This window comes from Heliangelus exortis, chromosome Z, assembly GCF_036169615.1.
Source record: "Heliangelus exortis chromosome Z, bHelExo1.hap1, whole genome shotgun sequence".
In the NCBI taxonomy this organism is placed as follows: Eukaryota; Metazoa; Chordata; class Aves; order Apodiformes; family Trochilidae; genus Heliangelus; species Heliangelus exortis.
Window position 1 is genome coordinate 2,469,184 of NC_092454.1, and position 25,689 is coordinate 2,494,872.

General features: G+C 49.3%; 1 protein-coding gene and 1 long non-coding RNA gene across 4 annotated transcripts in view; both read left to right on the forward strand.

Moving 5' to 3' along the window:
• The first annotated feature begins 17,655 nt into the window (after window positions 1-17,655).
• Window positions 17,656-18,114, forward strand: LOC139790045 (uncharacterized). The gene is made up of 2 exons (XR_011723355.1): window positions 17,656-17,781; window positions 17,938-18,114. It is a non-coding gene; the product is annotated as an uncharacterized lncRNA (long non-coding RNA).
• A 741-nt stretch (window positions 18,115-18,855) lies between these two features.
• Window positions 18,856-25,689, forward strand: part of SMAD7 (SMAD family member 7) — a 29,040-nt gene continuing 22,206 nt past the window's right edge. Inside the window, exons 1-4 of one of the 3 annotated variants that reach the window (XM_071731266.1) lie at window positions 18,987-19,311; window positions 19,342-19,714; window positions 20,411-20,464; window positions 25,613-25,687. In XM_071731266.1, the coding sequence (XP_071587367.1) occupies window positions 19,129-19,311; window positions 19,342-19,714; window positions 20,411-20,464; window positions 25,613-25,687 (685 nt within the window). In that variant the 5' untranslated portion in view covers window positions 18,987-19,128. Of the gene's footprint in view, window positions 19,715-20,410; window positions 20,465-25,612; window positions 25,688-25,689 lie in introns of all 3 variants that reach the window. The other 2 variants (XM_071731267.1, XM_071731265.1) reach the window with 2 other exon arrangements.

Consider the following 25,689-nt stretch of genomic DNA (forward strand, 5'->3'; position numbering starts at 1 on the left):
TGAAAGAAAACAACCCAGCTCTTAAACCACGAGGAAAACAGCTACCAGGTTTTACAGACACCAGGGTTTGTCAGGTAAATCTGTACACCAAAAAAAAAAAAAAAAAAAAAAAAAAAAAGTGAAATACAAGCCAAAACCATGTACTGGAGCTCAGGACACATAAATCCCAGAATAAAGATAAGCCAGCCTAACCATCTGGATATGCATGTCATACAACAATCTCTGCAGTTTGTTTTTTTTTTTTTTTTTTTGCTCTTAAATCCTCCTGGCCTGAAATTAAAAATACATGTATAAAAAAAAACAGATAAACTTTAAACAGGTGCTTTGTTTGGTTTTTTTTCCTCCTGCAAACATCTAAATTGGAAAATCCTCAAGCAGCCTGCTGCTTTTCTATCCCAAATCTTTAAAAACCCCCAAACAAACAACAAACCAGAAAACCTGAACAATTAAATTCACAGATGCCATAGAAATCAGTGCAGAGAGCCACCTCCCCCCCCTTTTCAATTCCAGGTATTTATTTTTGTGCCTGGTAGAGGAGTGAAAGAAAATATCTCAATTTTTGGGTTGACAATGTGGCTTCTAAGAAACAATTTTCCAGTGCCAAGAAAGATCAGTCACAGTAGCACTCCCACAAGCTGTGATATTCTTTACCTGCAGATGAGTGGTTCTTGAATAGATTTTAAAAAAAAAAACAAAACAAAACAAAGCAAACCAACCCCATTTCCTGCATTTTGAAGAGATGTGAAGGGGACCCAGAAGGATTTTGAAATTGCTGTGGTGGGTGAGAACCTTCAGGCAGTGGTAGCATCAAAAGTGAGGAGAAAGGACCAAATTCATCCAATATTTAACTGGTTGGAGTCAATCAGCCCAAACTGGGGATGAGTTGCCCTCAGCAAAGCTGGGGTCTACAGGGTGCTGTGCTAATGAGTGACAGGAGAGCAGATGTGATGACTGACAGCAGGAGTAGGTATCTAAACATATATCTCTCTGTCTATACATATGTATATATAAATATCTGGAAATAGCATACAGCACTTCAGAGGAATGAAACCACAAGTCTAGGGTAAAATTAACAAAGGTGCCAGCACAATGCAGAAGCCTATTTCCCAATTTAAAAACAAAAAAAGAAGGAAAAAGAAATATATATATTATATATTACAGTCTACAGTGGGAGTCTGAAGCCAGACTCCTGTAGTCACTTTGTCCAGAAGAGGAGACAGGGGAAAAAAAAAAAAAAAAAAAGTGGTGAGTTAGGAGGGTTTGAAGGTTTGAAAAAGAAAACTCAGCATGAAAATCACTGGGCACTGGTGAGGCTGCCCCTGGAATCCTGGGGTCAGTTCTGGGCCCCTGAGGACAAGAAGGACATTGAGGGGTTGGAGTGTGTCCAGAGAAGGGCAAGGGAGCTGGGGAAGGGTCTGGAGCAGAAGTCTGCCCAGGAGTGCCAGGGCATGGAGTGACAGGATGAGAGGGAATGGCTTCAAGCTGAAAGAGGGGAGATTGAGGCTGGAGATGAGGAGGAAATTGTTGAATTTGAGGGTGCTGAGCCCCTGTGCCAGGTTTCCCAGAGAAGCTGTGGCTGCCCCATCCCTGGCAGTGTCTCAGGTCAGGTTGGATGGGGCTTGGAGCAACCTGGGCTGGTGGGAGGTGTCCCTGCCCATGGATAAAAGTTGGAACTGGAGGAGCTTTGAGGTCCCTTCCAACGCAGAAGAGTTTGGGGATCTCCTGATTCTGAAGCTGAGGTTCCCTTGCATTCCTCTCATCACTCCATACCATTGCCTGCCATCACTTTATGGGCATCTTCTCCTGAGCCACCTCTCCCAGAATAATATGGATTTCATATTATATCACAAAGTGACAGGAGGATCTGGTGATTTGTGTCCCCTCTCCATGTCATTTCCCACGAGGCCTAGAAAAGCTCATCATACTTTATTTTATGATCAGTGGGTCATTCATCTAGATGAATGCTTTGAAGCCCTAGGGGACTTTTTGCCAATCACCAAGAGAAACTAAGTAAACAGAGCCAAACAGTGTCATCTATCTGTGTGGTGAGTAACTATGAGGGATTCCTCTTTAAATAGATGCTTCAGTAAATATAGAAATATCATTTTACAAAGGCTGGCTCCAGGGGAGGTGTTGGGGACACTACAAAGGAGGGACACCTTGCTGACACCTGCACCCCAGTGAGGGCAAATGTGCCCCTCTGCTGTGACTGAGTACATGGCCAAGGGGTTTTCCATGGCCTCAAGCTGTGCCAGGGAATGTTTGGATTGGGTTGAAGGTGGAACATGGGAAGTTCCAGCACAGCATGAGGAGAAACTTCTGTCCCGTGAGGGTGAGGGAGCCCTGGCCCAGGCTGCCCAGAGAGGTTGTGGAGTCTCCTGCTCTGGAGGCTTCCAAACCCCCCTGGATCTGTTCCTGGGGGATCCTGCTGGGACAGGGGGGTGGGACTGGATCATCTCCAGAGGTTCCTCCCAATCCCTGACACTCAATGATTCTATGGATCTTGGGAAGAAGGGGCTGCCCAGGGCAGTGGTGGTGGTGGAGTCAACATACCTGAAGGTATTTAAGAGCTGCATAGACATGATACTTAAAGATAAGAATTAGTTAAGGTCTTGTCAGTGTGAGGTTGATGGTTGGGCTCTATGATCCTGAAGGTCTTTTCCAGCCAGTGGGATGCTGTGATTTGTGGTGGCTTTCTGCAAGGCAGCCTCCTCGAGGTGGAGAAATGCTTTTCCAAAGCTTCATTCATAAAAATGTCCTTTTCGTGGAATATTTTCACTCTAGTAGGCAAGGCTCTTCATTTCCCAAGGAGGCAACTGTGGGACCATTTCATGGAACATGCAGGGCCATAGTGCAATAAACCCTTCTGTACCCTATGGATGTGTTTATCTGTCTTTATTATCACCCTGCAGCACCCAATCCCTGGTGCTGAGGCTGAGTTACTTGGCCCCTGCCCATGCCTCCAGGATGCAGGATTCAGCCTCATCCCTGCTCCTTGAGCTGTGGGCCACGAGGTGGAAAATTCCCCATGGTTTGCTACCTGTGAGGCAGCAACTGAAATATTAAGGATGGGTTGGCTTGGGAAGCTCAGGGGAGAGGGAAGAAGGAAGGGGATATAAAGAGTTTCAAACCACCTCCTTAACCATCTCCAGGTGGGACAAGTGGCTGATGATTCCCACTGGAGCTGCCAACATGAGGACCATGATGTTTCAGCTGCCCAGCTGAAAGATTTATCTCCCAAATCCCAGGGATGGGGGCATAGAGGGAACAGGCATGCACACAGAAAAGTGGGGCACCCAAATCCAGAGAGGGAAGGGAATGGGTCCCTTGGAGCATCTGGGGTTTGCATGTTGACTGTCATCATATTCCTATTGTTTGTTCTCCTTCCCAATCCTCCATCCTCCCCTCCTCCAGATGAGAAAAGTTGTGAACCACGAAGGAAGAAAAAAAAACCAAACTTTTGCAATAGCACTGCCCCTGTTGGAAAAGAAGCTGGCACAGAGGCCAGGAGTCAGAATTCCATGCAGAGGGAGCCAGGAATGGGACATGGAGTGTTGCAGGAGGAGGTCCCTTCTTCCCCAGCTCCCAGCAGCTCTGAGCTCAGCAGGGTTATGTGGCACAAGCCCAGATCATTGTTTGCTTTCTATCAAACAGGGGCTGTGACATCACTTTTTTTTTTTTTTTTTTTTTTTTTTTTTTTTTTTTTTTAAGGAAAATTGCTGCTTTCTGATTGCAGCTGCTCAGCAGGAGCTGTGACTTGGCACATGCCCTGGGTTCAGCCCAAACTGTGGCCCAAGAGGTCCAGGGAGGAGGAGGTTCTGCTCCTCTACTCTGCTCTCATGGGACACCTCCCCCCCCCCAGGGTGCTGGGTCCAGTTCTGGGGTCCCCAAGCCCAGAAGGAGATGGAGCTGTTGGAGTGAGTCCAGAGGAGGCCCTGGAGATGCTGGGAGGGCTGGAGCAGCTCTGGAGCCAGGCTGAGAGAGTTGGGGTTGTTGAGGCTGGAGAAGAGAAGGCTGCAGGGAGACCTTAGAGCACCTTCCAGTGCCTGAAGGGGCTCCAGGAAAGCTGGGGAGGGACTGGGGACAAGGGCAGGGAGGGATGGGATGAGGGGGAAGGGTTTCAGAGGGGAGATTGAGGTGAGATCTTAGGAGGAAATTCTTTGTTCTGAGGGTGTTGAGCTCCTGGTGCAGGAGCCAGGGAGGGGATTGTCCCCCTCTGCCCCACTCTGGGGAGACCCCCCTGGGGTGCTGGGTCCAGTTCTGGGGTCCCCAAGCCCAGAAGGAGATGGAGCTGTTGGAGTGAGTCCAGAGGAGGCCCTGGAGATGCTGGGAGGGCTGGAGCAGCTCTGGAGCCAGGCTGAGAGAGTTGGGGTTGTTCAGGCTGGAGAAGAGAAGGCTGCACCTCATTGTGTCCCTTCAGTACTTCAAGGAGTTTTAGGGGAAAGATGGGAACCAACTTAATAACTGGGCCAGTTCCAGCAGGACAAGGGGTGATGGGTTTAAACTGAAAGAGGGGTGAATCAGTGTAAGTAGAAAGTAGAAATTTTTTATGCTAAGGGTGGTCAGACCCTGGCCCAGGTTTCCCAGAGAGGTGGGAGATGCCCCATCCCTGGAACCATCCCAGGTCAGGTTGGATGGGGCTCTGAGCAACCTGATCCAGTTGGAGATGGCCCTGGGGTTGGACTGGATGGACTTGAGAGGTCCCTTCCCACCCAAACCATTCAATGATTCTGTGAAGCAGAAGCACCCAGGTGTGCAGAGGCCCCATGTCCCCCCATGCTGCTCCTGACCTCCTGGTCTGCCAGGGTTGTTTGGGGTGCAGATTGGTGCTGGGGAGCAGCAGCACAGCACCTGCTTATTCCTGGTGTTTCCCCTGGACCATGCAGCTCCTTCAGCATCAGGGTCCCACCTAGGTTACCACCCACACTGTGATGGGTGCTGAGGAAATGGAACAGGAATTGCCCTCTGGAAGGATTTTTCTCCCTGAAAAGAGCTTAGGTGGCTTTAGACCAAAAATCTGACTTTCTTCTGCCCAGACTTAGGTGAACACCACCTCAGAAATGGCCTGGCCTGGCAAGTACCAATTGTGACTGTAATTATTTCTTGTCAATGTGAAATTGGTACATGAGTTAATGGATTTTTTTTTTTTTTAAATCCAGTCTAGAGAATAGAGCCTTGGAAGGTGCTGGAACAGAAACACACACTGCCCTCAGGGGTGCAGATAATGGCATGGGATTGCTGTACGTTACAACATTCCTTTAAAACCATGTCATCTAATGACAGACTTTCTTCTCTTTGTTTGGGAGGAGAGAGAGAGAAATTACCTCTTTTATACAATTTTTTTTCCCCCTCTTAACTATTTCTCATTTCAATTTTCAGATGGATGTGTGGTGTCATGTGTTAACTAAATAAAAATGTCTCCTGCTTTGCAGTCCCTGCTTCTGGAGGGTCTTGGAGGAGCAACCATGCAGCCCTGGATGCCATCCCTGGAGGAGGAATTCTGCAAGGAACTTGGTGGTGAGCAAGGGTAGAGCTTGGTAAACTGAGGCAGGGGATTGACCCTGTTAAAGGGCCTCACAGAACTGGGATAGAATGATGAATATATGAATAAATTAAAACCCCAGACTGGTTTGGGTTGGAAGGGACCTCAAAGCTCCTCCATTCCCACCCCCTTTCCATGGGCAGGGACACCTCCCACCAGCCCAGGTTGCTCCAAGCCCCATCCAACCTGACCTGAGACACTGCCAGGGATGGGGCAGCCACAGCTTCTCTGGGAAACCTGGCACAGGGGCTCAGCACCCTGACACCAAATGCTGGGCCCAGGGCAGGAGCAGTGGGTGTCTGATCCTGCAGGATCTGATGTGTCTGATCCTGGGCAGCCCTGGGTGGGTGTGGGGATTCAGTTCTCCCCACTCATCCCTTCCCCACCCCAAGATGGGACCCCATGGGCAGGCAGCTGGTTCCAGGAGGGTTCTGGTGTGGGGAATGGAGAGAGCAAGTGATTTTATTGTGTTAAATAAATAGCAATTGATTTATTTCTCCTTCTTCTCCTCCTTCTCCTCCTTCTCCTTCTTCTCCTTCTCCTTCTCCTTCTCCTTCTCCTTCTCCTTCTCCTTCTCCTTCTCCTTCTCCTTCTCCTCCTTCTTCTCCTCCTTCTTCTGCTTCTTCTGCTTCTTCTGCTTCTTCTGCTTCTTCTTCTTCTTCTTCTTCTTCTTCTTCTTCTTCTTATTATTATTATTATTATTATTATTATTATTATTATTATTATTATTATTATTATTATTATTATTATTATTAAATACTTAGTCATACCAGTGTCATGTCAATAACAGAGTCAATCATGAGCCCCTCCTGAGGCTCAGTATCATCCTTTCTGGGTCTGATCCTGGCACATCCTGCCCAGGCAGAAGAAAGGATGGAGAGAAACTTTCTGGCTAAAAAAAATGCAAAGAAGAATATTTTCTGTCACCACAAGGATGAAGGGGATGCAGGAGGTTTGACTCTGGGGCAAAATCAGCATCTTTGCCCTGCAGGGAGCTCAGTGGGCCCTGGAGGGTTTGTCCCATGGGAGAGTTGCCTGGGATTGAGGTGTGGAGTCACCAAATGGTTCTGGTTGGAAAGGACCTTTCAAGTCCATCCAGTCCAACCCCAGGGCCATCTCCAACTGGATCAGGTTGCTCAGAGCCCCATCCAACCTGACCTGGAATGGTTCCAGGGATGGGGCATCTCCCACCTCTCTGGGAAACTTGGCCCCAGGCTCTCACCACCCTCAGAGTAAAACATTTCTTCCTTCTATCTGGTCCAAATCTTCCTTTTTTCAATTTAAACCCATCACCCCTTGTCCTATCTCTACAGACCTGCCTAAAAACCCTGTCCCTATTTTCCTAAGCCCCCCATGAAGTACAGAACAGCCTCACCAAGGTCTCCCCAGATCTTTCTCTTCTCCTGGCTGAACACCCCCAGCTCCCTCACCCTCTCCTTGCAGCAGGGATACCCCATGCCCAGGGGAACAGAAGATGCACCCAGAAGATGCTCAGCTGTGGTGTGGTTGGCATCCCCCTCCCCAGGGATGCAGCCCAACTGGTGCTGTGCCAGGGGGGGTCACTGATTTGGGGCTGTTGTCAGCAAAATGTTGTATGCAAGGTGGTACATCAGTGCTTGAAAGAGCTCAGCTGTATAAAAAAATAACAGCTTTGCTTAGGAGACTCTGAGTAGTGTTGGGTGCACGCTAAGCCAAAGCAATTAAGAGGACTTTCTGGCTTTACTTAGCCTAAATTAGCACATTTTTCTCTAATGAATATGTTGCAAAATGGTTTTAACTAGTCCAAACTAAATGAGCCTTCAAATCAGTGCCAGTTTAGCTTCCCTGCTGGGCTGAGAACTGGCAGCATGAGGCAGAGGAAGATGATGGGGACCCTCCAGAGGTCTGGAGACAGCGTGTCCTGGTGTTCCCAGCTTCAGCTGAGCAGCTGGGATCTTCCTGTCCCTTTCCTCAGCTCTCCCATCAAGTTTGGCATTGAATTCATGGCTTCAATCATTGGGGCAGCACATGGACAGATGGAGTGCTCCAGCTTGCGTGGCCAGATGTGTTTCTGCTTGGGTCAGATCTGTCACCAGGCTGATGTGAATGCTCCTTGTCATTGAATCATAGATTTATAGAATGGTTTGGGTTGGAACACTAAAGCTCCTCCATTCCCACCCCCTTTCCATGGGCAGGGACACCTCCCACCAGCCCAGGTTGCTCCAAGCCCCATCCAACCTGACCTGAGACACTGCCAGGGATGGGGCAGCCACAGCTTCTCTGGGAAACCTGGCACAGGGGCTCAGCACCCTCAAATTCAACAATTTCTTCCCAAAATCTCACTTCAATCTCCTCTTTCAGCTTTAAAAATGTTCCCCCTCACCCCATCCCTCCCTGCCCTTGTCCCCAGTCCCTCCCCAGCTTTCCTGGAGCCCCTTCAGGCACTGGAAGGTGCTCTAAGGTCTCCCTGCAGCCTTCTCTTCTCCAGCCTGAACAACCCCAACTCTCTCAGCCTGGCTCCAGAGCTGCTCCAGCCCTCCCAGCATCTCCAGGGCCTCCTCTGGACTCACTCCAACAGCTCCATCTCCTTCTGGGGTTGGGGACCCCAGAACTGGACCCAGCACCCCAGGGGGGTCTCCCCAGAGTGGAGCAGAGGGGGACAATCCCCTCCCTGACCCTGCTGGGGATGCAGCCCTGGACAGGGCTGGTTTCTGGGCTGCCAGCACATGTTGAGCTTCTCCTCACCCAACACCTGATCATGGAATATTCAGAGTTGGAAAAGACCTTTAAGATCATCCATTCCCACCCCCTTTCCATGGTCAGGGACACCTCCCACCAGCCCAGGTTGCTCCAAGCCCCATCCAACCTGACCTGAGACACTGCCAGGGATGGGGCAGCCACAGCTTCTCTGGGAAACCTGGCACAGGGGCTCAGCACCCTCAAATTAAAGGATTTCTTCACTTAAGGATGTGTTTGGAATTGATGCTGCAACCTGACAAAAATACCTCCCTAAGCAGGACTTGGCCAAGAACTGGTGGGGTAGCCCTGGAGAGCTCTTAATTCCAATGGGCACCTTTTGGAGGTGAAGGCTGCAGGAGCCAGGATGGTCTGGGGAAATCTGAGCTGCAGACTTCCTAGGACCATCCCCATCAACAGAGGGAATTAATAATAATAATAATAATAATAATAATAATAATAATAATAATAATAATAATAATAATAATAATAATAATATAAGTTCTGGTACTTAGCAGGTAAGGACAATAGGTGGTGGGGCTGGGAGTGGGTGGGTTCTTGCCAACCTCTGGCTCTGGTGCCAGTGATATCAGGCAGTCTGCTGCTGGGGTTTCTTAAGGCCTTTAGGAGGTGGTAATTGTCTCACTTTTGCTCTAAACACGGTGTTAATTACAGTTTGAGACAATGGCTATAAACTCAGCCTTTAATTCGTTGTGAAGTGCTCTGGTGTCTCTATGATTGGGGGGTGTGGGAAGAGTTAAATACTGGGGTTATCAAATGAGAGAAAAACCCAACAAAACCATCAAACCAAAAAAAGAGAAACCCCAAAAATTTAATTTTTGCAGCTGATGCATTTTAATTTCAAAGTTGGGTCTCTCTTAGAGCTTTTAGACCCAACCCAGAGTTGGGTCTCTCTTAGGCACATTTAACCAACACAGGAGCCACTACAGTGCACTTACCCTCAAATAATTTTTTTTCTCTGTTCCTGGGTGGTGTTGGGTGGTTCAACTTTGTGTCATTCAAGCCCCCAAAATTTTTAAAATGAAAAAAAAAAATCAAAAAGCCTGTAATATTCTTAGGATATTTCAGTTCCAACGTTACTTTCATGCCACTGAAAAAAACAAATATTAATACATTTGGGAAATGCAGTGCCCAGGAGACCCATCCAACAGCCCACAGGTATCTCTGGTTTTACGTCCTCAGAGAATATGGATTTTTTTTTTTTTCCCTCTTAAATGAGGAGAACAAGTCTGGGCCTCTTTTGGATTAATCACTGCTATCAGATGGCATGCCCTCTCCCCTCCAGATGAAATGAATGAAATTGGGTAATGTGCTTTTGAAAATTCAATCTTTAAATTACACTTTACTTTTTTTTTTTTTTTTTTTTTTTTTTTCCCTCTTCAATTTATGCATTTGGGATTGTGAAATCAGAGCAGATGGTTCTTGCCCAATCCTATATTTCTTGTTCACCTGAAACCCCCTTATTTTACATCCAAAGGGAGTTTTTCATCCTGCAGGTCGTGACCATCAGACTGGGGTCCCATTTCCATGCTGCTGCCACTTTCCAGTTCTCAAGCAGTTGCCATCACTTGGGTATTTTGGAGAAAAAAAAACCAAAACAACAAGCCCAACAACCCCCAGTTCTGAGGAAGTTGTTTTCCCTGGAACAGAGCCATGTGGATGATTGTCATAAAAGCATTTCTGTGGGGTTTAATATTTGTAAAAAGCTATTAAAAAGAAAAAAAAAAAAAAAAATAATCCCAGCCCTGCATTTAGACAAATGAGGAGTTTTCAATTCTCTGTTTTAATGCACTGGCTCTACTAATTCATAAATTATTGAGTACCAAGGGCTATTCCTCCTGTCTAGACTTCCCACCTGAGTAACTCAGACCAGGAAGGCTCCCTGCATCTGTTCAGGTTTCAACCAGCAGGAGCTCATCTTCTGGATACCACCAAAACCTCACTTCACAATTATTATTGACAGAGCAACCACCACAACCAGTGGTTAATTACCCGACCTGGATCACTACTGGCGAAAAAAATGATGCTTTGGTTCTTGCTTCTGTTCTCCTAGCAAACCAGACAGCTTTGGGTTCATCCTGTACCTTTGAGAGACTCAAGAAACCATTATCAAAACTTTTTTGGTTTTTGTTGTTGTTGTTTCTTTTTTTCTTTTTTTTTTTTTTTTTTTGTCCTCAGGTGGAACTTTTGTGCCCTAAGCCACTGGAGCATTTTAAATAACGACTTTATTTGTTCTGCAAATGCCCAACTGCATCCAAAGAAATGTGGGATCCAGGGAGATCTGGTGAGACCTTATCTGGGAGCCCAGCACAAGAAGGATGGGGACCTGCTGGAGCACATCCAGAGCCACAAAAATGATCAGGGGGCTGGAGCAGCTCCCTAATGAAGAGATATAAAGTGTGACAGAGTTGGGGTTGTTGAGGCTGGAGAAGAGAAGGCTGCAGGGAGACCTTAGAGCACCTTCCAGTGCCTGAAGGGGCTCCAGGAAAGCTGGGGAGGGACTTGGGACAAGGGCAGGGAGGGATGGGATGAGGGGGAACAGTTTTAAAGCTGAAAGAGGAGATTGAAGTGAGATTTTAGGAAGAAATTCTTTGTTGTGAGGGTGCTGAGCCCCTGTGCCAGGTTTCCCAGAGAAGCTGTGGCTGCCCCATCCCTGGCAGTGTCTCAGGTCAGGTTGGATGGGGCTTGGAGCAACCTGGGCTGGTGGGAGGTGTCCCTGCCCATGGATAAAAGTTGGAATTAGATGATCTTGAAGGTCTTTTCCAACTCTGAATATTCCATGATCAGGTGCTGGGTGAGGAGAAGCTCAACATGTGCTGGCAGCCCAGAAACCAGCCCTGTCCTGGGCTGCATCCCCAGCAGGGTCAGGGAGTGGATTGTCCCCCTCTGCTCCACTCTGGGGAGACCCCCCTGGGGTGCTGGGTCCAGTTCTGGAGTCCAGAAGGACACAGAGCTCCTGGAAGGTGTCCAGAGGAGCCACTGAAATGCTCAGAGGGCTGAGCAGCTCCCTGGGAAGCCAGGCTGAGGGATTGGGGTTGTTCAGCCTGGAGAAGAGGAGGCTCCCAGGTGAGCTCAGAGCAACCTTCCAATATCTGAAGGGGCTCCAAGAAAGCTGGGGGAGGGCTTTGGACACGGGGGGGTAGGGAGAGGACAAGGGAAATGGGTTAAAACTTGGAGAGAAAGGGGAGATTGAGGTTGGAGATGAGGAAGAAATTGTTGAATTTGAGGGTGCTGAGCCCCTGTGCCAGGTTTCCCAGAGAAGCTGTGGCTGCCCCATCCCTGGCAGTGTCTCAGGTCAGGTTGGATGGGGCTTGGAGCAACCTGGGCTGGTGGGAGGTGTCCCTGACCATGGAAAGGGGGTGGGAATGGAGGAGCTTGAAGGTCCCTTCCAACTATAACCATTCTATGATTAATTATTCTACTTTTGGAGCATTTTCTAATGATTTGCATGAATCCTCTGCATTCCCTCTTAAGCATATAACAATCAGAGCCCCAAATGGTGTCATCTGGAGATAAAATGCTCCTATAGAAAATGAATATAAGGAAGCAGAGGAGAATTTATCTTGGATTTGAGGACAAGAAATCTAAAACCTGTTGCCCAATGCAACTGCAAGGCTCTACACTGAAAATGCCAGCATTGCATCTTGGGTGTCTGAGCACTGATTTATTTGTTTCAATGTCAAGCTGTAGGTCAGTATGAAGGACACCAATCCTGACCAATCCACCATAAATGGGGAAATTTTCTTTTTGCAAGAGGCTGACTGGACAGAAAAAAAACCTTGGCTTCAGGGGGAATTGTCCTTGGATAAGACCATGGAAAGCATAGGTTGAGGACATGGCTGGTGTTTGAGGGAGAGGAACCAGCTCCATGACGCATCTGGCCAGGCCACCACAATAAACACAAAAAGATCCATCCCATTAAAAATTAACCCCCAAGGCCATCCCAGAAGCTGGTGATTTTCCTCTTGCTTTGCCTGCTGTTCTCCCATCCCCTTTACAACCCTCTCATTCTGTCAAATCGAAACAAAACAGAACAGCTTGGGTAGTTTTGTTTGATTTCTCATGAAGGGATCTGGGGTCCTTCCTGCTGGGGAATTGATGTGCTGTAGGCAGCTGACCCTGAAGATGGGCACATCCCTGCATTGTGGAGCCCACCTGAGCAGCCCAGCTTTCAGGAGCTGTTAAATTCCCCTAAAACCTGAAGCTTCCCACCCAGAGGCAGGGATTAGCTTGACAATGCTGGCACTGAAGTGCTGCTCTTGAAGTGATGGACACCCCACCCTTCCCTCTTTCCCCTGGGCATAGGTGTAGCAGTGTCCTAGGTACCAGATATTCAGCATCCAGGAGGCAGCAGATCCACACCTTGGATGGACCCTGGGGTCTTACAGGCAAATCAGAACCAGAAAGCTCTCTCCCCATCTCCAGTTGTCTGCATTTCCACTCCAGAGCTTTCAGGGGAAGGAACTGTGAGGCAAGGAACCTGATTTCCCATCTCAGCCCTTGGCTCTTGTCATGAGCTCAGTTATCTGGGCCAGAGCTTGCTGGAAGGGCCTACAAATGAAACTTTTGGTAAGTGGCCTTCCTTGACATGAAGAGGATTTGGATTTACAGCCCTGAATTAAAATGCAGGGAGGGGGATACCTGCTAAGTGTGCTGACCTTTAAAATGTTCCAGCCAAGATGCTGTGCTCTCTGTTCCTGTACAGAAACAAACAAAAAAAATCCCTTCTTGAGAGCTCACACACCAAAAGAAACACCTCAAAACATGTATTTGGGGTGAGGTGGTGTTTTTTTTTTATATAATGTTGTTTATATGTTCTTTATGTGTTGTATACTTTATATTAACATCGAGCCTCCCACCCTGCAGGATCCTGAGGAGCAGAAAGGCATCAGGATCCCAGGGTTGGGTTGCTGGAGGAAGAAGCTGATCCCTTCCTCCTAGCAAAAGGGATTTTGCAGCTTTTCTGCTACCTGTGAAGTCAAATATTCCACCTGCTCCCTCACCCTCTCCTCTGCTTCTCCCCTCCAGCATTCCCACATTCCCACACCTCTGCCCCACCAGCAGCTCCCGGGAGGTGACACCTTCTCCTCCACCGCAATCCTCAGCTCCTGGCTCATCTCTTTCCAGACTGCCTGACCTAAATCCCTCCCCATCTCACCCCCCTGGTCACAAATCCCACCGGTGACGTCCGGGCTGAACCTCATCCCCGCTGGTGACGCGGCACTGCCGTCACGGGTTCTTTTTGGGGACACGGGGGGGATGTGGGCAGGGATGGAGATGTGACAGGGATTAGCAGCCACGCTGCAGCTCCAAGTGACCACCAGAGAGGCCACAAAGGGCAGGCACCACTCCTGATATTACATACATATATGTATATAATTTTCTTTCTGTTACGAGGGAGCCCAGTCTAAAGAGGCTGCCTCGCGTTTGACCTCACCTCTTGACGGAAAACCTTCAATATTTATGTGGATGAACCATTAAAAAAAAAAAAAAAAAAAAAAAAAGCCCAAAAGGCTAAGAAAATTTCAGCTAGCAAAGCAGAGGTGTGAAATCAGGGACGAGTGAGACTGCTTTGATAAATTTTCTTTCCCAGGTCCCAGTGAGTCCCAGTACCAGCGCCTGCCCAGCCTCCTGATGGACCACTGGGATTGGGATGGACCAGTTCCCAGGGCTTGAGAAAGGAGCGGGTTTTCCTCATCCCTGAGGAGTACGGGGAAGGGTCCATCTCACCGGGTTTGTTGGTTTGGTTGTTTTTTTTTCCTTGCTGTGAACTCTTTCTGACAGATACAACGTTGCAGCATCCGTGAGCCCGGAAATTGATGATTTTGTGAGAAGAACGAGAGCATGGGAGGTCCCACGGCTCCCGGGGACCTGTGCAAGGTTGCTGGGAGAAGGGTTTTCTCTGCAGACCTGAGGTCTCGTAGCTTGCAGGAGTGGAAGGAGACCTCAGCTCCAGCCCAAATGGCATGGTCACCCCGATTTGGAGCATTGCTTGAGAGCTTTGCTCTGAAAATAAGGCACAAAAATAGAAGCAGGGCCACAAGCCTATTCCTAATGTGCACAAAAGGATGGGAGGGTGCCAGGAGCCTGCCTGCACTGCCTATACCCTGCCTGCAGCCTGGCTTGGTCTTTCCCACCTCCCTCGAATGGTTTTTCACTGCTGGTCAAGGAAAAAAAAAAAAAAAATGAGAGCGAGACATACCCCCAAAAGAGCAAAGCGTGCTTGTTATTGACCCTCGTCTCGAAAGTGTCTGAAGAGGGATCAGCTCTGTTTGTTTGTACCCGGTAATGATGTCAGGATAAAGGGTTTTGTTTTGTTTTGTTTCCTCCCACACCGCTATCCCCCCCCAGAGCCCCCCCAAGCCTGTTTTTTATCCCCTTTGTTGGAAGTGCCTTTGGTGAGTCTCACACCCCGGTGCTGTTAGCAAAACAATTAGGTTAACAGTGCCCTGGCTCCAACTGTCTGTCAAAGGCTGAATTGCAATGCAAATGAACTCGGCTTGAGCCCTTCAAAGGCAGCTGGGTTCAGGAAAGGTCCCCAGAAAACTCCAGCAGAAATTGAGGTCGAGGGCTGGGTGGGATTTTGCAGACAGGACCCCAATGCCTTTCGGGCGAGGGATGAAGGTGCATTAGCTAAATCTATCACAGAAATGTGATAAACCATACAAATCCTTTCCATACTCCAAGGGGGGTGTGAGAAGAAAAAGGGAGACAAGAGTTTTTTTTGCAGGGCCTGTAGCAACAGGACAAGGGGTGAGGGGGTTTAGGTAACAGAAAGGGGATTCAGACTGAACAATAGGAATAAAAGTTTTACACTGAGGGTGGTGAGACCCCGGCCCAGGTTGCCCAGAGAGGTGGGAGATGCCCCATCCCTGGGACCATTCCAGGTGAGGTTGGATGGGGCTCTGAGCAACCTGATCCAGCTGCAGCACCCCTGGTTCATTTGGGGACTGTTTTTCCAGGCTGACAGTGTCACAGGACAGGCTGTGAGTATCACTTTCCCCCCCCCCCTTCATCCCCCTCCTTTCAAAGCATCATCTCCCCAGCCCACACACTGTTTTATCAGCTCATTTCTGGATTTTTCCATCTGGACACATACATATGGTCTGTTCAAACGAGGTAATTAGAAAGCAGTTCTTTATCAGTTATTTAATATTTAGCAATTCTGTTGTTTTGGCGTTCTGTTCAGCTGCAGGGATCATAAGGACCAGCAAGCATTGATGTCACAGCTACATCAACAGGCAACCAGAGATCCCTAGTCAAAAGGATGTACCCGACACCACTTAGAGAACACACAGCGGGGACAAGAAAAAAAAAAAAAGCCCCCAAAACCCCACATTATAACCTCCTGGACCCCACCTTTATTCTCCATCCTTTCACAGCAGACACCTTTTTGCCATCCTGCTGGTGGCAATAAACGAATTTCACCACCAGGGGAAAACTTCTAAGAGATGTCAACTTCATCTATGACGGCTTTGAAAGTTTGAAAAAAACTTAATTTAATGCATAGATTAATGGGCACGTCCAGTTGTGTTTTTCACCAGCAGATACAAAAGGCAACTTTGCTTTCCCCCCCTCTCACTATCAGTTTACCTTGCGCGTCACAGTGGAAAAGAGCTTGAGGTTCTCTAAGGAAACGAGGAAATCATTCTGGGTATTCACCAGGTCACTCCGGAGGCTGGTGAACAAGATATTAAACAAAACAAAACAAAACAACGGTCTCAAATTTCTGTTTTCCAGGGGGGAGTGGCGACCATTTTAAAAAGAAGAGGATTTTCTCACCAGCACAGCAGCAGCAGCCACAGAAGCTGGTGTGCCAGCCTGCGGGCAGCTCGTACTCGAGGACAATAATTACTTGGAGGTGAGTCCATCCCTTTCCTTAGACTCTAGTTTTGTGAAAAAAACAAAACTGAACTAAACAACAATCCCTTAAATTTTTATTTTCCATGCTAGCAAGTAACACTCTTCCCCTCCTTGATTTTTTTTTCTTTTTTTTTTTTTTTCTCTCCCATCTTATTTATCACAAAGCAAGATTTGGAGTGGATTTGGGTGACTCATGAATGAATATTATCAGTTATTCTCAGGAATACTTGATAAAACTGACCCAGAATCTACCTCCTAAACAAATTTAGATCCAAAACAGCGTGACAAATCCCGGGCCTGGGAGCAATCTCCTGGCTTGCAAGACCGGGCTGTAAAATTCTCCTCCTTTCACCAAAGGCAGGGACCCAGGAGGGACAACCCTGGGAATGTTTTTTGTGTCGTTCCCCCCCCCCCCCCCCTTCCTTTGCTCTGTGTTTTATTGCTGGCCAAGCCACGCAGCCTCTTGGTGGCTCAGTTTCCCCATTCCTTGGCGGGGAGAACTTGGACTGGGGGATCTGTGGAGCATCCCGGGTGCCAGAAATCATTCCTGCTAGTAGGACCCGTCACAAGAATAGCGGTAGCGCTGCGTGCTCATCATTCCTGCTTCTCCTTTTTGGGAGAATTGGAGTATACTCAGCCACTATGAAATATTTTTTTCCTTTCCTTTTGGCGACAGGTGCTGTCAAAGTGCAAATCATTTTCAGAATGATTGCTTTTTCGTGCGCGCCAAATCATCTAGATGTATTTTTTTCCCCCCCAGATTATTATTATTATTATTTTTTTTTTCGTATCACATAATATAAATTATTGAGGTTGGAATGGACCCTAAACATCCCCAGGTTACACCCCTCTCCACGCCATGGGTGAATGTATAGAATTATCATAGAATGATGATGGTTTAACACTTCAATATACGCACCCAGGGGTGCTGGGGGTGCACGGAGGGTGGGCAGCCCCAGCTAGACCCCCCTTTTCGAGGGGCAGAGGGGTGGTGGGGAAGGATGGGGGTGTGGGGGGTGAGGAGAGTAAAAAGCTCCACAGCCCTCCAGCAACCCGAGCCGCCTCTTGCGCAAGGCGATTCGAGATAAATATAATAATTTATATATATATTTAATTTTTTTTTTTTTTTTTTTTTTTTTTCCCGGAGCGACACGGTGTCTAGACACCCACGTGACGGGGCCGGGGCCGGGCCGGGCCGGGGCCGCGCTGCTGCGCACTGAGAGCCCGAGGTGAAGAGGAGAGGGGGGAGAACCGGGGAAGGAGGGAGGGGGGGGGGTTTAGAACCGGAGCCGGGGCGAGGAAGGGGAGAACCGGGCTGGGAGCGGCTGAGGGTGCAGGGACGGTGGTGCTGCCACCCGGCTCCCCCGCAGGGAAAAAAAAAAAAAAAAATTAAAAAATTAAATAAAACCTAAAAAGACGAAAGCGCTGGTGCAGGGAGGAGGGAGCGGCGTTGCGGCGAGTGGAGGGAAGGGAAAAAAAAAAAAAATTAAACCCAGCCCAAGAAAGGAGGAGGAGGGGAAGGAAGGCAGGAAGGAGGAGAGAGGAGGAGGAGGAAAAAAAACCCAGAAAAGAAAAAAACCCCAGCGAGGCAGACGCAGGCAGCAGGGAGAGGGTCGCCGGCGGGCTGCCCCCGCACCCATGTAAGTGCGGAGGGGCGCGGAGAGGGTGGGGGGGGTGGGCAGCGCGGTGATTTCCCCCCGGGGAAAGGAGGGGACGCAGCCCCGCTTGCTTTATTTTATTCTAATTTTGTGTGTATGTGTGTGTGGTTTTGTTTCTTTCTTGTTTTTTTTTCCTAGCAGCCGGATCAAGACTCCTCGTGTGTGTGTGTGGATTAAAAACCTTGGGGAAGAAGGAGGCAGAAAAAAAAAAAAAGAAAAGGCAAAAACCACCCCAAGCCCCAGAGCAGGACGACCTGGGCTTTAAAAAAAAAGAAAAAGAAAAAGAAAAAAAAAAAAGAGAAAAAACCAGAAGGGGATACAACACTCTGGATGCGCTTGTTCTTCTCTTTGTGACAGATGCTTAAAGCGATTCCGACGGCTAAACCTTAGGGTTGGTGTTTTGGCTTTCTTTTATTTCTACACATTTTTTTTTCTTAATGTTTTTCAGCAGGCACCGTTTGAGCTCGATTTTTTGATTTTTTTTTCTTCCTTTTTTTTTTTTTTTTTTTTTTTTTTCCTCCTCTTCTTTTGATTCTGCCCTGCGCCGCATCAAGCCCGGCTCTCCCCCTCACCCCCCTCCCCCCCCCCTTGCACCCCCCTCCCTTCTCCGCCCCCCCCTCCCTTCTCTACCCCTCCCCACCACACCCCCCTCCCTCCTTCCCCAGCACCGGCGGGTTGATGGGAGCTGCGGCCCCCGGGAGGCCGAGGATCCCCCGCGGCTCCAGCCGCGCTCCGCACCCGCGCAGGGCGGCGCGGCGCCGGCCCGCTCAGCCCGCCTCCCCTAGCGCGATGCGCCGCAGACTCTAGACAGCCTTTTCATTACTATCATTATTATTTCATTTTCCATTATTATTCTTCTTTCCTTTTTTCTTTTTTTTTTTCGGGAAAAACCCCAGCGAGCAGCTTTCCCCCCTTTTTCTTCCCCTCCCTCCCTCCCTCCCTGAGATTTTTTCTTTTTCCTTTTAAATTTTGTTGGTTTTTTTACATTTTTAAAAATTTTTTAAATTTTAATTTTTTTTTTTTCTTTTTTTTTTTTTTTTTTTTTGCGGTTGGCAGCGGGCAGAGGCGCGGGCCGGCGCAGCCCCCCGCGGGAGGCGGCGGGACCCGCGGTCCCCAGCGCGGAGACTGGCGCATGCCACAGCCCGCCTCGGCTCCACCGCCGCCGCCGCCTTCCCCTCTCCGCCGCCGCCGCCGCCGCCCGCCGCCCGCCGCTGCCCCCCGCCGCTGCCACTGCCGCCGCCGCCGCCTCGTCTCGGCTCCCGGCCCCTTCATGCGCGGCGGACGACATCATGCCCGTTTTGTAGCCGGGGGCCCCTCCTCTCGTCCCGCATGTTCAGGACCAAACGCTCGGTGCTCGTTCGGCGGCTCTGGCGGAGCCGTGCGCCCGGCGGCGAGCAGCAGGAGGAGGAGGAGGCGGCGGCGGCAGAACCCGGCCAAGCGACGACGGCGACCGAGGCCCGGGCTCATGTCTGCGGCGGTGGAGGAGGAGGAGGTGGCGGCGGCGGCGGGGGGAGCAGCAGCAGCAGCAGCAGCAGCAGCAGCAGCAGCAGCGGGTGCTGCCCGGGCAAAACGGGCCGCGGAGGACGGGGTTCGGCGGGCGCGGAGGCGGAACTGAAGGCGCTGACCCACGCCGTGCTGAAGCGGTTGAAGGAGCGGCAGCTGGAGGGGTTGCTGCACGCCGTGGAGTCCCGAGGTGGGGCGAGGACCCCTTGCTTGCTGTTGCCCGCCAAGGCCGATTCCCGGTTGGGTCAGCACTGGTACCCGTTACCGGTGTTGCTCTGTAAGGTGTTCCGTTGGCCCGACCTCCGGCACTGCTCCGAAGTCAAGCGGTTATGTTGCTGTGAATCCTACGGCAAAGCTCACCCCGAGCTCGTCTGCTGCAACCCGCACCACCTCAGCCGGCTCTGCGAGCTAGGTAAGGCTGCGGGGCCTTGGGGAGAGGAGAGGAGCGGGGGGTGGGGAAGCTTGCGGGGCTGGAGTGGCTTTGGGGGGGGGGAGGGGGTGGATGGATTTGCGGGACTGAGGTGCTGAGGTTTGGGGGGGCTGCATCCCGCTTGCCTCACTTCCCACTCAACTTTGATTTTCCGAAAAAAAAAAAACCAAACCCAAAACCCTCAGAGCAAACCCCCCCCGGCAACTTTCCGTTCTATTTCCATGTCGTTTAATCTTTTTCTTGATTTAGGGGAGGGGGTGCCCCCCGCACCACCAGCCCCCCTCCCTCTACCCCCCCTCCTTCTCCCCGGCGCTGCCTCCCCGCCGTCCCCGCTCGGTGCCGGGGGATTAGGGGCCGGCCGGCCCCGGCGCTGCCGCGGCTCCGGCGAGCCAAGGAGGCCCCGATCAGACAGCCCGAGCGGCAGATAGCAGGGAGACTGGCGCCAGACGGCCCCTTTTGTTTATCTGACAGCTAAATATCAAGGCAATCACCGCCTCGCTGCCCTGCCTCCAACCCCCAGAGCTAAGACAAACAGTTTTGCTAAAAGAATGCCACTGTTATCATAAGTTCCTATCTTTTTTCTTTTTTTTTTTTTTTTTCTTCTTCCTTTTTTTTTTTTTTTTTTTTCCCCTTTCTCATGGCTCTGCCTTTATTTTCTCTGTACTTTTCTAATTTCAGAGTCTCCCCCTCCACCCTACTCCAGATATCCAATGGATTTTCTCAAACCAACTGGTAAGTGGACTTTTTTTTTTTTTTTTTTTTTAATCTCAATGCAGGTTTGTTGTTTTTTTTTAAAAAAGTGCGTTGAAAACTGTCACACTTTTTCAGAGTGTGATAACTTCTGGGGCTGCTTGCATGCCTCTGTGCCTTCTGGAAGAATGAACAGATCATTTATCTAAGGCACAAAGTAGGATTTTAAACCTCTGGCAAGGAGGTTGAGGAGGGACTGTGATGCAGCACAGGCCTTTGCTGCTCCAGTCACTTGGACAGCCAGAAAAATCATGGGCTCTGGTTATCCATGACAGTGGCTCCCTCATCCCTGGGTGGTTCTTTTTAGGGACTAAAGCTGGAATCCAGCACAGCTTGGGTTAGCATCACCCTGCTGGCTGGGAATCCTTCAGAGCCTTGAGAAATGGGAGTGGGCAGAAATAAAATAAAAGAGCATAATCCTGCCTTCTCAGGTTAAAAAAAAAAAAAAAAAAAAAAAAAGAAAAAACAAACCCAACAAAACCCAACCAAAATTAGAAAAGGGGTTTGAAATGTTACTTTAAATTTTTTTTTTTTTTTTTTTAGCATCACTCTGCATGCCTGTTGCTTGTAATTGAATGTCAGGGTGCCAGGGGAGAAGCCCATTTGAGGCTGGCACCAGCTCTTTTGCGGTTGTCTGCATAAACTCTTGGTTGGCAGGGAGCTCTCCGGGTGTGAGATAAATCGGGCTGGAAAAGAGGAGGAAAGGTGGGGAGAGTTGGAAACTGGGGGGAGCTTCAGGAGGAGTTGGCTCCCTGAGGGTCAGGGGGTCTCTGGTGGCTTGGCTGGAGCAGGGTGGCCGTGACCCTTTGGTGCCAGCAGGCAGGAGGGGGAAGACAGCAAAGAGGGAGAGGTATATTTTTAAAAGACCAAATACCAGGTCATATTTTTTTTGGCCAAAAGATCAGTTTCTGTCAAATTACTGCTCTTCAGTGTCTCGCGACTGAAGGAAACCCTGAACTTGAGGTTGTCTGAGACACATGGGGTACCCTTCTGGGGCTCCATCCTGCCCACTCCTCCCTGACAGGCTGGACTGTTGTTTTTCTGATCAAAGAAACACTTATCAGTCTTTTTTTTTTTTTTTTTTTTTTTTTTTTTCCGTGTGGTTTTTTGTTTTGTTTTTTTTTAATGCCTTGTAGGAAATAAGCAAAGCTGTTTAACAAACAATTGGGTTGCAAAGCATGAAATGTTTTGGAAAAACAGGAGATAAAGCCTTGTGAATGAAAGAGGGATATCGGGGAGGAGGCTCAGCATCTCAAGCCCATACTGGGATGTAGGAAGGGGTTGTTCCATAATTTTTATTTTGTGGGGCTGCTGGCTTTGAAGAGTTTTGTGGGTCTGGGTGAGACTGGCATTGTTATGTCTCTGATGAGGAATGCTCCCCCAAAAGTTCTGTGTTTTGGCTTTTATTGCCTCTCTTTCAACCCAACAGTGATGCTGGCGTGGGATGCAGAAGGGGTTGAGAGAAGGGTTAAAATCTTGCCTTGGGTTTCCTGTGAGGATGTTGGGATGTATCTCTTCTTCGCAGGGTTTAAACATCCCCATCTGCCCCTGCCAGGACCTCGTTCTCAGTTAGCCGAGTGATATATTTATTCATTAGCAAAGTGTTGACACAAGGTAGCAAAATGTGTGTAAACAGCAAAGCCGCAGAGCATTGAATGTGCCATTTCGAAAGGAAAAGTTATTCCTATCGGCCAATAGGAAGTGATTAACGCTGCCCATCGGAAACGCAGACACAACTGGGTTACTCACCAAAAAAAAGTCCTCCTTTTTTTTTTTTTAATTTTTCTTTTTTTTTTTCGCTTTTTTTTTTTTTTTTTTTTTTTGAAACTCAAAAATCCCTTTGGCAGCTGGACTTGACTTAACAGGGCCTGGAAATCTGTTGTTGCAGGTGGGTTTTGCAAGCTCAGGGTTTCTCAGCATTTCCTCTGCAGAGTGACTGAGGGTTTCCCAGCCTGGCACTGGTGCCATCTCTCTCCTGTGGCCTTTTTCCCAGCTGCACATTGAGGAGGACTCCCTGTGGGATGGCTGGGTAGGAAAGGGAGAGTAGATGGTGATGGGAAGGCGTGAGATTTTTTACCTGCCTGATGCATGTGAGCCATCTTCTCCCCTGGGACACTGGGTTGGAGCAATCCCCCAGTTTCAACTTGGGCAGCTGCAGCTGCTGGTGGAGCTGGGAATGTGCATCCAGGGGGAGACTTCTGCTTTTCCATTAAGCCTGATCGTGGTGATAAAAATACTGAAGTGTTTAATCTTTTAAATGTTTTGTCTGGATGGACAGAGAGTACCCAGACCAGCGTGGGCTCTGGCAGCATATACCAGTGCCCATGCTTATAGAATCATCAAGCTGTTTGGGTTTGGAGGGACCTTTGAAGGTCATCAGGTTCAGCCCCTCTGCCATGAGCAGAGCCATCTCCAACTGGATCAGGTTGCTCAGAGCCCCATCCAACCTGACCTGGAATGGTTCCAGGGATGGGGCATCTCCCACCTCTCTGGGCAACCTGGGCCAGGGTCTCTCCAACCTCAGTGTAAAGAAGTTCTTCTATCTAGTCCAGATCTCCTCACTTTCAGCTTAAAACCATTATGGTGGTGATTAATTTTTCTTTTTTTTTTTTTTTTTTTTTTTGTGGAAGGTGATGGAGGCTGAGGTGGGTGGTGTCCCTGGCTGGAGAACTGCATGGGTGGAGAGGGGAGGTGGAGGTCTGTGGCAGGCAGTGCAGTGCCACCCCAGTCTGTGTGTTGGTAGGACAGATCTGGTCTCTGTGAGTGGAAAGATCTGCCTTTGACAGCTGGGTTACCCATGGGAAGGCTGTAGGCCCAAGGAGGGCTTCTGTTTGTTGGGTTGGATGGTTGTAGGGATGGGGCTGGGCTTACCCTGCAATCCTGGAGGCATTCTCAGTATCCCTGCAGGAGATGCCACTTGTGGCTGTGTCAGGAGCCAGGTGGATAGCAGTGTCCCCAAATAATTCAGCTGTTTTCTGACCCATCATGAAGTGGGACAACGAGCTGCAGGTGCCTGTGTCCATTTTGCTCCTGGATGTCTGGTCATGGTGTTACTGGAAACCCACTGAGTAGTTGCTGCAGGGTTGAATGCTTTTCCCCTGCCATCGAGTTTTAGGGGAGCTGGAGGTTTGGCAGCTTCCAGGGACTATTCAGCACCTTGTGATGTTGGGCTGGTGGCCACCAGGAGGAATTCTGTGTCTCCGTGATGGTTTTGTATTGCAGGAAGGCAGTTTTGGGAGGAGATTCACATGAACTTGGCTTGGTCAGACCTCTGATGCTATGACCTCTCAGTGTTGAAAGTAAAATGAGCACAATTACCTGCTACCAGTGAGAGCCCTTGGCAGAGCTGTGGGTGATGGGAAGGGTACCAGGATGAAACCAGGCATGTGTAGGGCAGAGAGCCCAGGAGGGTCCCACTTGGGAGCTTGTCCCACACCTCACCATCGTGTTTACTCTCGACACCAGCCCTGTGTCCTCTAAAGAGGCTTCAGAGGGTAATGAGCTGGTGAAGGGAACTCACTGGGATGTGGGGAGGGAGATGAGAGTTTAAAGGCATCATAAAAGGCTGCTTGGGCTTTCCTTTGATGGATCAGGTCAGGGAGTGGTCCAGGTGTACAGGGAGGCTCTGCAGCTGGCCTTGTTTTCAGCCTGTTTTCAGCAGAAATGCCAAATGGATTCAGAGTCAAACTGGAGCAGCTTTGCCATAAGACCAACCTCACTCCATTGCACTGGGAGTGGGGACAGGATTCTCTCCTGCCATGCTGTGCAGTCTGGTCATGTATGATTCCTAAACTGCATGGAAAGGGCAAAGGATGGGACTCCTCAGGGAGCTGATGGAGCCCAGTGTGGGGTGGAGTGGTCCATCCTATCTTCAGAAGCCCACCTGGAGCCCAAGTGGTTGGGGCCATCTCAGTGGCAGGGCAGGGGGAATCTTCTGTCAGGACTAGGAAGTGTTAAAAAGAAAAGAAAAACCAGATTTCTTTAAAGCACAGAAAGCTTGAAGAGGCATTCAGAGAGTGTATCACATAAAGTATTTCACAAGTAAGTCCATTTCCTGCCTCCCCTATTGTTTTGGGTTTGATTAAGTGTATCCTGTTAAACTGTATATTCCTGTTAAGGCTTCGACTTGACTCTGATAAAATGAGGTTATGCAGGCAGGAATTTCTTCTTCACTGGGATTTCAGGGGAGGTAATCTGGAAAAAGGGCTTTATCAGTAAGGGGGAAATGATCTTGGCTCTCCTGGTGGTGGCCCTGGCATTGTGATACAGCAAAAAGATGCCATGAAGGAGCCCAAATTTGATGAAACTGAGAAGTCACATCAGCCTGCTGAGGACCAGAAGGTTGTGTGAACTTCATGGATCTCCTTGGTGTGCTTGAGCTTTTTTCCCCCATGGCAGTGGCTGAAAAGCTAGAGTAGAACCAGGGGATGGGTGTTGGCTCCTGGCTGTTGTCACCTGGAGAAGCAGGCTTGGGATGGGAAGGTCCAACCCCTCATCTTGATTGCCTCCCATACATCAAGAGAAGCCTCTCAACGGCGTGGCTGATCTTTCCCTTCCCTTTTGTGGTGCAAGGAGGAGTAGACCCAGTTGCCCACCTGGCCCAGCAGGTGACAGCTGAGTGTAAGATCTGCCAGCAGCTGTGTCTGTGTGTGTGGGGGTTGTCAGTGACAAAAACTGAGTATTGGAACTCAAACTTGGGCCGTTGGCCGCAAAAGGGCAGCGCTGAGATGTTTCTCTCTCGGTTCCCCTTTCGGGGAGCTCCAGGTGTTGGCTATGTTGAGTAAAACCTAAAGCCATGAGTTGAGCAGTCTGGGGAGGTCTCTTGCATCCCAACGGTGATGAGGACCTTGGTCCTCATTACCTGGTGACTGGACCAGAGAGGGTGGCAGCCAGTCTGTAATTTGGGCAGGTCTAGCATCAGCATTGGTCGGCGACGGAGAGCAGCGCGCTGCCTTGATTGAGGTGACGAGTGGAGGGTGGATGCTTCTTGATGAACTGCTGTCTTCTGTGGGGACAATTAGTAATTGCTTCCTGCTAAACCCTTTGGAATGTGTGTTCTGCTCGTGGCAATGCTGGGAGCCTGGGAAGAACTGCCTGAGCACTGATAATTTTTTTTTTTTTTTTCTCCAGCAGATTGTCCAGACTCTGTGCCTTCCTCCACTGAAACAGGGGGAACTAATTGTCTAGCCCCTGGGGGGCTTTCAGGT